The 14,196-nt window shown below is 46.2% G+C and overlaps 1 protein-coding gene across 1 annotated transcript; it reads right to left on the minus strand.

The window, feature by feature from the left end:
* Nucleotides 1–504: 504 nt before the first annotated feature.
* Nucleotides 505–12,760, minus strand: LOC146197618 (uncharacterized). Its single transcript, XM_084597212.1, has 6 exons — nt 12,589–12,760; nt 11,038–11,276; nt 8,837–8,996; nt 6,475–6,594; nt 4,553–4,665; nt 505–579 (listed from the first exon to the last, which is right to left on the minus strand). The coding sequence occupies exons 1-6, from the start codon at nt 12,758–12,760 to the stop codon at nt 505–507; spliced, it is 879 nt and encodes a 292-aa protein (XP_084453338.1).
* Nucleotides 12,761–14,196: the final 1,436 nt, after the last annotated feature.

A 14,196-nucleotide genomic window follows, 5' to 3' on the forward strand; every position in this document is an offset into this window, starting at 1 on the left:
TGCTCTATGGAGGGTGAAGGATTGCGCTGCTAAATACGCATCGCTACTAACGGCGCTAATTGTTATGCTTGTGGCGCATATACCGTACACTGCACGGCGATAGCGTTTTCCATTGCACATCCTGTGCAAAGAAAACACAGCACGATAACGGATATGAAAAATAATTTTAGCTCATCATGTATCCCGCAATCACCACTGGGTGAGTTTGCAACGCCTTGCGTATAGCACCCGGCAGTAGGAAGCCTATATTGAGTCTGTCCGTATAGTTGTCCCTGTTGGCTTCTGACTTCCGTCACGCACTTGCACTGCCGTTGCTGGTGGTGCATCGGCTCTATTCCTCGGCATTAAAGCTGCGGGCAAAGGTATGTTACTTTCATATTGCACTGACTTCTATTGAAACATGAAAACGAAAACGCTAACTACGATCGCATTCCCTTTGTGACAGATAGTGTCTGCCACCGACGTTCGCAGAACTGAAATTTATGTCATGTTGGCTTCGTGACGTCAATGAGGCTTCGGCACATGAACCACACCAGCTTGGTCTACGTTAGGGCCGACGACGTACTGTGTCTGGATGTCCTGCAAAGAGGGAGGCAAACGAAGCACGTGGCTCAATTAAACATTTGTTTGATACACTTAGGTCGATAGCAAGTGCGGTGAGGAGAAAGCCTTTCCTGCGACTCTACACTCATTTGCCGCTTTTGCACTCATTTGGTTTTCTCTCTTTTTTTTTTTTTTTTGCTCTTTATACTTTTTTTCCTTTTTGGTTGTTTGTTTATTTTTACTATTTCTCTTGTCTCGTTTAGTACTTTTTTTCCTCTTCTACTCTTGACTGACTGTTTTCGGATGTTGTAAGGTAATGACGAGGTCTGACATTAAAGCTTTGGAACATTTTTGCACGTTTTTTATACAATTTAGACATCCGTGGCTGTTTACTGGCTCTAACTAATTAACTAATTACTATATATAAACCAAAATTTGCACATAGAGACATTTTCCCACCCTTTAGCTCATACAGTCATTATTTTACTCTTAAATATGGTCATTTCTTGACAGGGATGGTGTGACGCCCTCTGCGGACGGTCATTTCTGCGCACACTAATGAGCTTTAAAGGTGTTGGCCTTAAAATTCCCATAATGCATATCGAATAGTTATTATGCGAGCCTCTAACATTAAGAGATGATACCCAAGAGAAACAAAAGTTTGGCAGCAATAACGCAAAATAATGTTAGCGTGCTGGCTGAGAACGTTCCAGTCATTTGTGCAATAATGGTTCGTCTCGTACGAATATGCCATCTCATATAAAAGCCTTTACTGGTTGCGACAATTGTGAAAGAGCTGGAAAATTACGGCATCTCAAGTTTTAAATACAACACGTCAACTACTGACTCGTAAGCACTGCATGTGTCCCTGTCTTGTGATATTCAACGGCCTTGCAGTACGCAGACTTCATGGAGCGAATGCCACGAAATCACATCTGAAATCCACAGCTTTTGGCAATGATACTACTTCTGTTGGCAATGCAGAAATATACCTATTTGAAAAAAAAAAGGGGGGGGGGGGGGAACGAGCAAAACGTGACGTGATGCCACAAATCTTCCTCTGGCAGTAGTGGATGCACCATAGGGAGACAATATCTTCAAAAGACACTAAGTGGCAATTAAAGCCGATACCTATCTGTTTAACAAAAGAGCAGTGACCAAACTTCAGAAGATATAGAAGCCGCACAGTTATCTAATATGCCGAAGTCAATTAAGGGAATCGTTGGCAGTCGTTTCTCCTATACGCCTGCATACCTATTTATTCTAAACCTTACTTTGTCAATCTGGCCTGCTCCTGTGACGATTGAAAACTCTAAACTTGCAAAGCCGCCGACTGCGTTAATTTTCAAAGCGCAGAAGCCTGGTGGTGTTTCATCATTGGGTTATGCCCGCGGATAATTGTCATCTCAGCGGTTGCGGTAACGACACGTGTAACCCAACGATTATAAGTTGAGGAACGGATCATGTAGCCGCAGAACGTGCCACTTGAAAGCGGCAGCAGGTTGAGGACCAACGGAATATGAACGCTGTGAGAGGCGCCCTCGAAAGAATCAAGTTATGAACGTACTGAAATGAGTCGTCTATGCCCCAAGCAACTCCTCGCTGGAGAGAAAAAAAAAAATTCGTGCACCAAAATGTATTCAACAATAGCAAATTACTAGCTTATTTTCAGAATGCGTTGCAGTTATACAAAATAAATCGGAAATATATATTTTTGTTTTCTGCTTTACATAATTCGGCGGCTCACGCTTGGGGAAATTGTCATGTAGATTAGCATGCGTGGGCTTGAGGATATCTGCTACTGAGTACACCAATTCTCTCTCTGCAATAGGTATTTATTTCGCTGAACTTTGTCGTTACTCGACCTGATCTCACTGTAGACGATGAAGTCGTCTGTGGGTATTCTCACTTTTATTGGTGAGTCCTAGACCAAGTCCATGGTATATAACAAAAATAAGAGGATCCCGTGTACAAATTCCTGCGGCACTCTAGACCGGATATCGTAAAAATCCGATCGATCATCTCCAAAGATAACATACGGTCTACGATTGCTCAGAATGTCCTCTAATGATTGAACTATACATGCAGTCCCAAAATACATCTATCTTAATTAGAAGTTACCTGTGACTTCCCGTATTAATAGCTTTTTGTAGTCTAGGAACATCGGATTGGCTCTCTTGTATTCGATTACGCTACGGGCATCATGCACACCTTCCTGTACTTCGGTCACCATTGATAAGCACGCCTGAAAACATTGTTGGCCTGAATATTTGTAAGGAGTTAAGTACTGGTGAATATGGTTAGACACAAGATACAAAACAGAAATTTCCCAGTCATCAGGAGGTGTGCCTGTCGTCAAAGATTTCCGCGAATTTCTGGCGAAATAGCTAGCCGTTCCATTCTGCGCATCACTCTAAAAATAAATTCGGTACTTTATAAGCATCTGCAGCCTAGGGCGCATTTAGCTTCAGAAGTGGGGCCGAAATTCCCTCATATATGCCAGAAGAAAAACAATCTATACCCTGACAGCACTGACCATCAACTCAATATTGGGACAGTGTTGGTAATATTCTGCCCTACATAAGTACATTACCAACGCAGAATATTGCGTCAATATTGGGCCAATGGCTTGTGCTGTCTGGGAAAAGTATAGCAATCGCTGCTTCATCAAACCGCAGCTCCATTTCGCGCAGATTGATTTTCAGGAATGTTGAAATTCCCGGCAACGACAGTTTCTGTGCTGTGGGCCTAGTATATAAATTAAATAGTTAAGCGTACAGATTTCTTTTTAACCAGTTCCTGGCGCCCGATACACTGCCTTTACAATCAGTTCTTCTATTTCAGAAATAATTTTCATCACACTGTTTCAGTGTCGGTCACTTTTTCCAAAGAATGTATAACTCATCGGCTTTTTCAGATATTGGAAAACGGTTTGACTACTCCAATCAAACTAATACCTGGCAAAAGCGAACAAATATTCAGTGCCCATCTGCATTTAATTTAAGGGCTTTCCGACTTAATTTTGGGGCTGAGCCACTAATCCTTCGGGAATGGACAAAGTTTATTTTTGGGTTGGGCCACGTCAGTTTTGAAAGAGGGTAAACTCAGTTTTCGAATTTGGAAGTTCACGAAGACATGCAATGCACAGTGCGATAGAGTAGTGGTTAAACAAGTGCAGTGATCGGCTGCGGTAATAGCAACGTGGTTCCGCATTCGCTTCCCCACGAGAAATTCCTGAACTCTAATCTGCATCTTTACGACAGGGTTTTTTTGTTTTTTTTTTCGGAATCTGGCAGAAGCTTCACACAAGGCACGTTATTGGGTTTGAACGTCTTAAGGCGTGCATTCGCACTAATTAGCTACACCACAACTTTGGCTTTCGCAATCATTGCTAAGCACTTTGCAATGAGGTGGGCATATTTTAGAATCGCGTACATTATCGGGCAACCAAATCTCAGTCACCAATGTGTCACGGTTATATTATTACAACGTGGTATCCTAAAAATGCGTGTTGATGGCTATGTGGGAGACAGCAGATGCACGAATTAGGGAGTAGCAGAAGTGCATGTTCGGAATCTAGAATCTGCAAGTCTAGACGCAGAACGTAGCTATCAAGTGCATCCGAAACTTTTGTTGTACACGCAACGACGGGGAGGTGACGAAAGGATGTAGGTGGACGGGGAGGCAAGCTCCAGCTGACGGATGTATAGTATTGGTAGATGAGTGATGGTTGACGCTTCTATAAGGTGGAGGCTTCGCTGAACAAGCTCCACTGTATTGGGAGAATAATGGTCGCTCATGCAGCCAACGTTGCAAATATCTACAACGAGCTACTAGCTCAAGCATTGTCCACGACTGCAAACAGCTGAGAGCTAAGCGTGTGCGACAGAAGCATTGTTCTTGGCAATGATCTCTCGCATTAGAAACAGGCTTCTGCAAGGTAGCCCATGGGGGTTGGTAAGCAAGTAACGCCTCAGCAAGCTCCACGCTCGGGGTGCTGTGCACTCACTTTTCCGCCGTAGCGGTTGTATATGATCTGGAAGACGATACCAGTACCAACGGCGAACAGCACCACCAGCACCACGATGGCCAGAATGAGGGTGTGGTCTTGGCGCCCTCCGACTGCGTGACGCGCAAAGAGAACATTCGGTCGCTCCACTTTCGCCACTAATGCCGCAAGAAATCGCTGTACTGAAGACAAGACGTTGAAACCACTACGTAGGAATACACTGCATAAATTCGTAACTCCTTGATGGTACCTTTTCTGCGTTTTCCTAAAGGCAAAGACCCCTACGATCATTCGCAAAGATTCGGTGGCCTACTAGTATCGCCACTTTCATCGCCATCTATATATACTCTCCGGTGTGTATATATGCATGCCTGTGTTCTTGTTTGCAGGAACCATGTACACCAACTAGCTAAAGGATAAACAGTCCAGGAGGTAGCACTTTGCAAGTGGTTAGGGCAACAAGCACCAATAACTCTTTCAAGGCACCATTCATTGTAAGGGGTCTGGAGGACTGCTGAGGGAAAGCTCGACGAAAGGTGAGATTTCTAAGCATAAGTTTTGTAAATACACCACTTAGGTGTTGTATTACCACTGCCCAATCAATGCATACATTATAACTGAACATATTTTGTATGAGTGCCTTAGCACCAAATGGTTCACTCCCGCAGGCTTATGCAGCAACGACGGTTTGCGTCACGTCACGAGACCATATGTGCCTTGGCCGAACTGGGAAAATTTTGGCGTTTGGAATTAAACCCATCGAGACCCCTGAACCCGCGCAGGCACGTTCATAAGGGCTTGGTTGTCTTTCACATAATGTCACAGGTAGATTACCACTCCATCCTCGTGATTATGTGCGACCAGAAAAAGATGTAAAAAATGTTAGGGGGACGCTGAAGCTTCGGATTAAGCGTTTTAACACCTTTTTTTTATTATTCCGCGACTTGTTTTATATTTTTTGTTAAAGCTAGATTTTAGGGTTTAGAAAGAAATTATTTTGTACATTGTGGTACCTGTGATTAGAGTTTACATAATGCCACAATCACACAATCACATTACTTCATTACTTTGTTTCCTAGACGTGGTGAAAGGTACACATATGTCGTATTCATTTCTTTACCCGTTCTGTAAGCATTGAGAGTGCACTGCTTGTAGCCGAGCGGCTAGGCCTCGTCAGACGTATTTCAAATGCATTTTTTTTTTGCCTAGTCTTACTTTGTAGAATGTTCGTCTTGTGACCCCTCTCCATTATGTGTACCCGCTTTTTCTACCAAAAATAAATGCAAATACAAATACAAGATACAAAAGGAAAGCGCGGCATTTGTCTCGCCTATACGTACAATTAACGGCATATCTTTGAAGGTACAAATATACATCGCTGACGCAAATCCCTGTCGCAAACTAGCCTCCAACTTGCCGGCAGATTGATGCTAGATGGGAAGCGAAATGATAAGACACCAGCCTGGACGCGGCAAAAAGAACGTTCCATCATAATTTTGATACGAAATCGCGAACGTATATTTTTTGGAGTATTAACAAAACTCTCAAGTATTTTATACAATATTTGGAGTCCCAAGCCAAAGAAAATGCTTACAGCACATTATAAATTAAATATTGATCTGATACTGATTTTGATGCTGATCACAGCACGGGGGAAAAAATCTAGGACTGTAAATAAGTGTTTTGTTTTTGTTTTTTTCTTCCGGTGAAAATAGATCTCCTTGGTTGTTGTTGCTTAAGAGGGATAATTGCGTTTTGGCATTTCACCTCCACCGAATTGTAGCCTGCAAGGCCGAGATGGCACCGAAGTTGTCTTCGTCGGTCTTTCACGGGTTTCGCAACTGTATCGTCACAAGTACTCTCCACGCGCATTACCAGTAAAAGTGTAATGCGCGTTGCGGCGTGGATGAAACTCGACTCACTGCAGAGGCGCTCGTCGCTGCCGTCGCCGCAGTTGTTGACGCCGTCGCAGACGAATCCCGACCAGATGCAGTGGCGGTTGCTACAGGCGTACATGCCAGATTCACAGTTGCCAGAGAGGTCTGAAACAGCAGTCGCACATGCGATGGGAACAAAGAACTGCTGAACAGAGGCGCGCTCAGAGCATAGAGTGTTACCATCCGCACTTCAGACACTGTCAAGCTACCTAGAACCGCCGGAAATACAGGCATTCTTTTTTTTTTTTTTAACGCAAGCTTGCCATAAGGCATATTATAGAAACTCATGTAAATGGTTTTCCGTGAGGAACCGGAGCAGGCTCCCGCTCTTAGCTTTGTCGGTGAGCCATTTAGAAAAGTCCTCTTCCTTTGTTGTGGTTAGTCTCACTTCGCGCAGGCATTCGCGAAACTGAACATGCACACACGGGAAGTAAAATTCTTCACTGCATGGTGCCCTGTCACAGGGGGGCAATAAGGACTGTTGAATTCTTTTGAGTTGATGTTTCGCGCATCAGCATATCACGAAGACTCGCTGTAACGCATGGCGTCGTGTTTGTCAGTCGGAAGTTTGTGGACACACGACGTGGCCCGTTTGCGCCATCAGGCGACAAACACTAGCGTTCACTCTTCGCGCCTCTCCGACCTCGATCATCCCTCGACAGCGCCGTTGCGAATGCGGGCATGACCATGTGAAATCGACAATGACACCCGCAGGGCATAGCTAGTCAGTTTGTGCGATGATGAAGATTTCCTTAACACTTTCTCTACCGCGAAAATAAACAAAAATTGTACCAAATATACCTGGAGTTTTTTTTTTTTTTTTCAGTTCATAAAACTATTCTTTTTTAATAAAACAATGTCATTCTTTCAGCTGCAAGGGGTTTCTTTACTTCAAAAATAGCAAGAGAAATACTGTCTAATGTTGGTTTCACTTAATAGCACTGGTGTCTTTTGTAAAAGCATCTAAAAAAATAAAAAACTCAAACCAAGCTACTACATATTCAGTATTAGGCAGTGTATCGGTTATTCCAGGCGTTTGAGTAAACGGGAAAAGAAAGAATTTTAGCAGCTTCGACCAGTTCGACCAGGCACTCAGGTATTTAAGTCAGAATGCAATAATGCGTACTGGTGAAAGCGATTTGGCTGGTGTGAGCAGGCTTGATGCGACCTTGAAGTTCGTAAATTTCAAAGAAGTATACAAGCGTTGAGGTGCTGCTGCTTGCTTTCTCCCTTTGCCCTCTGCTCGTATATTCCTCGCGCAAGAATAGACGGAAGCGCCGTCGAATACTGTCCGGTGCCGCTACTGAAACGAACAGTTTAACGCCGGTGTTGTAGGGGAGAGAAGCAGTGTATTATTACCAAGCAGTGAGCGCTAGCGCAGCGGAGATAATCGCGCGTAGGGGGATCGCTGGGGTGCAAAATTGAGAAACTGTAGAAGAGTGCGAAGAGAAGCGGAAGAAACACGGTCAAAACGAAAGCACGGCACTCCGTGCCGGAGCTGAGCAATAGTGTCTCCCAGTGTTCACATTCTTTAAGGAATTTACTCGCTGGTGAAGACTGAGCGCAGTTCTAAATCATAAGATTTATATTGACCATATCATTATATTTTTGCGTCTATTTGAGTGCTGTCCTTCACAATAGAAACTGCACAATGAGTGAGTTGGCTTTGAGTCGTCCTCAGACGGATGCCTTTCGTTTAGTAAGTGATTGTCCGCGGGTGGGCATCTGATTCTGGAACGCCAGTAGTGCTGCAGGATTTCTCTATGCTTGATTATCATGTCTTTGCCAGTGAAACGCTCGGTTGTTCTTCAGAAAGTAAGTCATCTAGCTAGTTCGTGGCCTGCTTCACTTCCAGCAAGAAAGGCGTGAGAAGGGGCCCAAACTATGCGGATTTACCCACTAATATGGACGTTACGTAGAATTCGCGCTACCTGTGGGGAAGCGCGTTCCACGACATAACTGCTGATTACTGTCTTGGAATCACTCACAATCCGCTAATCCGCGGAATCTCTATTTGCGCTAGTCAGAAATAGCGACATCCCACAATCAAATATATAAATCATCTCCCTAGACGAGCGCTCCAATGCTTCTTTTGACACCAGCTGGAGCAGGTGGGCCATGTCATGCTTGCATAATCCTCCTGTTCCAGTAAGTATTCTTTCATAGCCGACATTCATCGCAGTCTCACAAATATTTTCATTAAGCGAGGAAGTTTGAACGTGCCGGATAAAGTCGGGCAGTTCAAAGAGAGCGATGCTTCTCTTAATGCACAGGGTTTCTGTTACAAGGACGCCCGCCTCTAGCATTATCTACCTACGAGGCAATGGCCGCCTGCAGAAAAACTCACCACTGTCCTTGTAGCTGGTGAGCACCATCTCTATCTTTCCGGGCTTCTCGCCGCCGTTGTTGATGACCCACTCGAGGATCATCTGCGAACCGCTCGTGCTGATGCTCTTGCCCGCAGCCTGCTTGCCGCACACCAGGTCTGGTTTGTCGGTCATGTAAATCTAGGAGGCACAGGCGGGACAATTATAAGAGAACTAGGAACACACTGCCATCAGCAGGTAGTCTCTGGAGTGTTCAATTTCCGGCTATTCCGGCTATTCCTTATAGCCCGAGAAAGCAAGTTCAATTACGTGAAAAAAAATTGGCTGGTAAAGCTTTCGCTTAAAAAAATTTTCCGAGATCATTGTAGGAGCTGCACTGGAGAAATGCTTAAGCCTGGGTGTTGCTGTCGTCCGCGGCGACTGCCGCCCCCGATCGGCCGCTTGCAGCGTCTACGTAGGCGACTTCTTTTACTGTGAATTATTTGGTCTTTTAATCGGTTATTCTGCTCTTTTTTCCCTTCTCTCATTTTGGTATTCGATGGTAGCGGCGCACCCGTCGTCTCCGCCACCACCTGGACCAGAAACATAGATACGGCTGAAGAGATCGCAATAGCGCTCGCTTGCATCGGAATGAAGTCTAGCTTGATCTTTAGCGACAGTAAAGCTGCTATCTGGAATATAGGAAAAGGCAAGGTGTCGCAAGAAGCTGACCGCATTCTTTCAGCTTCAGCTAAAATCGATCGCAAAATCACCCTAATTTGAGCCCCAGCACACACGTCCGTCCCGGGCAACGAGGCGGCCCATGCTTAGCCCGAGAAGTCTATACTTCCGGACAAACGCGGAGCCAGCCGCCCGACTGCCAGGAGATGGACGAGAGTTTGCAAACCTATAAAAAATAATCAAAAATTATAGATTAGGAAGACGTCTGATGTCGCCACTAGATCCTAGCTTATATAATAAAGAGGCCATAGCCTGGAGGCGGTTGTTGTACTGGTTATTTACAAGCCGGAAGCTTTCCAAACCCAGGCTGGTTGCTTCACACCCAGATAGATGAGGGAAAAAATGATAAATGTAAAGCCTGCGAAACGAGGGGGACCCGCGACTATATACTTTGAGAGTGCCCTAAGTCTCAGTGTGCTAGAGAAATTAAATGTAGAGAAGTCCGGGAGACCCTGCTGCGAAGCGACGTCCCCGCTGGTCAGCAAAGAGCCGTCCGCTTGGCGGCTGAGGTCGCGAATAACCATTGTATATTCGCCAGTCCTTAGTCGCGAAGGTTCCATCCCTCGTTCCTCAGGCCTGCGTGCCAGGAGCGGGGAGTACGGGGCTTCCTAAATCGGTGGAAAATAAGGTTTTAAGCAATCAATCAATGCTTTGTTGTTCGCGAGATGTGTCAGTGGCATTCCACGAGTGACAGTTACTGCGCCTTTCCTTTCCTGTAGACCAATTATAGAACGCCGGTGGACTTTGATACGTTCAGCGGAACGGCGAGGGGCGTTCCACTGATAGACGTGGCCGAAAGATGAGAACCGAAGCCAGAAGTTGGCTGGGGGGCATCTTGGCTCCCAATTACCCACTTCATTAGTTCCAATTAATTACCGAATCAACCCACATCAACATTTTGTCCCTTGCACACCTTTTCTTGACGCTCTATCGATGGTACTATTCTTTTTCCGAATACCATCTAGTTCCTCTTTTACAGCTCCCACAATGTCACGCCGATGCGAAACCCACCTATATAGCCGTACAGTTCAAACGCATTAAAAAATTAAAGAGCACTGCAGAATCTGCATTGGAGTAATGCGAAAGCGAGGCTAAATAGAGTGGCGTTCGTGTGCTGTGCGATGTCAGTGCAAGCTAAAAAACCCAAGGTTGTCAAAATTTTCGGAGTCCTCCACTAGAGCGTCTCTGATAGCCTGAGTCGCTTTGGGGCGCAAACCCTACAAACCCATTACGCGAAAATCCGGTCGCTCGGTGGTATCCCAAAAAGATAAGGGCTCCTATTCCAAGTTTGCGTTGTTATCGAAGTGTCGCTATCTCACGTGACCTCGATTCATCTGATTGGTTGAAACGGCTAAACCGACCGTTGCCACCACGGAACCGGAAGAGGTGGCGTTTCCACCAATCAGATGACTCGAGGTCGGGGAGATAGCGACACTCTCGATAACGTCGCAAACTCGGGATACGGGCCCTGGTCTCGTTGTTGCAGTGCGCGCAGATATACCTTAAGGTACATGTAGCATATGAAGGGCTGTTCGATGGTGTCAAGCTTGGTGAAGGAGATGGTGAGCCGTGCGTGCGCCTCGGTGTTTATCTCGATCCGACACTTGCTTACGCTACGGGGCAATACTCCCGTGCGGTGCGAGTAGATAGCCATGCTGGCCTTCTGGTCGCGCAGGCTGAGGTGGTGCGTACGCTGCACCCTGGACGACGTCAAGCCACCGCACGCTTCTTCCAGGTACACTGCGCTCAGAGCAGAAGCATTGCGACAGGAATCGCCTTGCGTCTCGGCCACGAACTACGGTACTTTGCACCCTCATTTTAGGCTGTTAGATTGGCACGGACGATAATTTCAAAATCACTTTGACCTCAACCAGAAGCTGGAGTTGCGCACTGCCTGCAGTGCCTATCCGGACATGCGTCTCCTTGGCGGGATAAGCGCCTTCTGCCTGATCGCTTTCATTTGCATGAATGCTTTCGCAGACTTTTGGTACCATTGATGACGTTCGCAGCAAAGGCGTGATGGGATGACATTCCCTACAGTATTTATTGCCATAAAAAAAAAATGCTATGTTCTATTGGTTTAAATTACCTAATGCCATTTGCGCACTGCAGCCAACGAAGATAAAGTTAGATAGGTTTGATTTTTATTGCAGCTTTACTTTTATTAAACAGTTAGCTAGTACGTTATGAATACTGCTTCTGGGCAACCACCTAACGATTTTCTTGGCGTGCATTCTGCCGCCTTCTACGTTCGGCTGTGTTTGTAATGTGCCGTTACATTTTGGCTCGGTCGTCCCAGTTTTCTTATGAACGGGAAGCCTCTAGAAGACATGAGAAAAGACACTGATATCTGCTGCGTTGCATTCGTCTTGCGATATCTATATTACATACCTGCAGAACTATAAAATAATATATGTAGTCCAGGCTGTCCTTTGTAGCACCAAGACTCCGCTCGGATGGAGGCAAACTGTAATTATTCCGTTGCTCTGGGTCTATGTCCGTTAGACGTTGCCGATTTGCCGGAGTTTCGTGACCTCGTGACGCAACGGCGACACAGTTACAACGGCCAAAATTCTCGCACATCTTCCGATTACCTTACTACACACTCCCATCATGCCCTGAAGTGGAATAGCAGATCCACTCCTTAGTTTACCAAGCTTAGATTGACAATATGTAAAGAAACCTTTATTGCTTTTAGGATAGCCAATGCCATAAATTAGACTGCCTGCCCTGCCGCGGGGGTGCAATGTTAAAATGTCCCCACTGTTCCGGAGTAGTCGGGTTCAAACCCGAATGCCGGCGGCTACGATTCGATGGAGGCAAAACGGAGAAGCATTCGTGTGGTTTGCAATGTCTGTGCAGATTCCTAGGTTGTAGAAATTACATCGTAGCCTTCCACTACGGCAACTCTACCTCTCTTACTGCTTTCACTCCTCTTTCCTCCCCTCCTTTACGTAGTGGTTCAGGTTTCCTCAGAACAAATGTGACAGATATTACTCCTTTCCTGTGAACCAATTATTATTAATAATAGATGTAGTCTAGGTATGCTCACGTTCGCGGTAGGAGAGCGTGTACGTCGGCTTCTGGGCGGCGCTGCGTTGGGAGGTATTACGCTGGTATTGTGTTTGCCCGAGGAAGTCTCCGGGCAGGCGTCCGGGAAGACCGATCACGGTCGCCAGTAAACTCCACGTGGCGCATGCCAGCACGGTCACCCCGGACTTCATGCCTTGTGCCTGGCAGCCTATTTACAAAATGCTTGCCTGCGCAATGACGATAACGATGTCGTGACTACAACAAGCAGCGCTAAACCCTAACATTATATCGCTTCATTTAAAGCCAAGTGTATCGACTTACTCATGCTAAGCAGGACAGTAAGAAAGCCAATTGACGGCTCCTCCAGCACCTATGATTCTAAAAATTAAGATGACGATGTCGCTGTACAGCATGGGACCACACGCGTAAGCACATCGGAACCTGACATAGTAGAGGGGATGATGTTTGGCTGCATGATGTGTTGGTTCTAACGAGGTTAACGTCCTTGGTCGGTTCAATACCATCGGTGCTAAAGTGCCTCTTCAGTGCATCTTTTCTCTCTCCTCCTCTCTGTCTCCCTCTCATACGGCAGAGAATGGTCGGTGTGTCACCTGAAAACGCCTCGCGCCTTTGTCATCTCGCGAAGGGGAAGAAGAAATCGCATTGTATTCTCATGAGATCTACACAAGCCTAATCGCCCGTGAATGCCCAGATTCTAGGTCAGGCTGTCCGCTAGTCCCGTCTTTGCGACGCAGCCTGCATCCTGAACTCTTCGTCACGCAGTTCTCGCCTAATTAGCTGCAAGGCGAGACAGATTCAATCGAGACCAGAGTGCCAGCCGCACGTAAGCTCATTGACCGCTCCCTTGCGTCCTTTTTTACTCCTGGTCCGAATGCAGGTAAACCTTTTGCGGCCCTTCGCTTCTGAGCAAAGTAAGCTCAGAATATGCTTACGATCGTTTCCCAGGCCTTCGGCGAGTAGCGATGCATCGACGCTGAGTCACATGGAGTCGACGTCTGCCCCTACGCTGCGAAACCTAGCAGCTTCGGCGGCTATCGTGCTTCTCGGTTATTTGGCACCTTTGTACGCTCTGCCCATTTACAGCAGACATCATCCGGTGAGCATGCATCAAAGGCCATCTTTCAACGCCTTTCATAAAGCCTGCGACGTCGAAAATGCACTTACCACTCGGAGGGGGGGCTCGGTGGTTGACGCTCGACTATTGCACCGCTGTACAAGGGTTCGAACCCGAGCGAGGGGGCCGCGCTTCAATAGAGACGAAACTTAAAGGCGTCCATGTCCTGTGCGATGTCATTGCACATTAGAGATCCCCAGGTGGTTGAAATTATTCCGGACACCCTCCTTTACGATATCTCTTTTATACTTAACACCCCACCTTCCTTTTTTCCGTTACGGCATGGTAGAGGCGACACCACCTAAATGCGACACCCCCGAGAAGCGTGACATATACAGCGCCTTACAATTCTTTTCTCTAAACCAAAAAGGAATTTCATTTTGTAGCATTAAAAACGTCTCTGGCGGCGTTTACGGTGCAGGAGCTAGCACGCTCTGCTGCTTATCCCCCGAAGAGGGGAGGGGGGTTCAGTCTTTTCAGTCTGCGCCTTGT

Source organism: Amblyomma maculatum, chromosome 3, assembly GCF_055883805.1.
Source record: "Amblyomma maculatum isolate TAMU_Amacu chromosome 3, ASM5588380v1, whole genome shotgun sequence".
NCBI lineage: Eukaryota > Metazoa > Arthropoda > Arachnida > Ixodida > Ixodidae > Amblyomma > Amblyomma maculatum.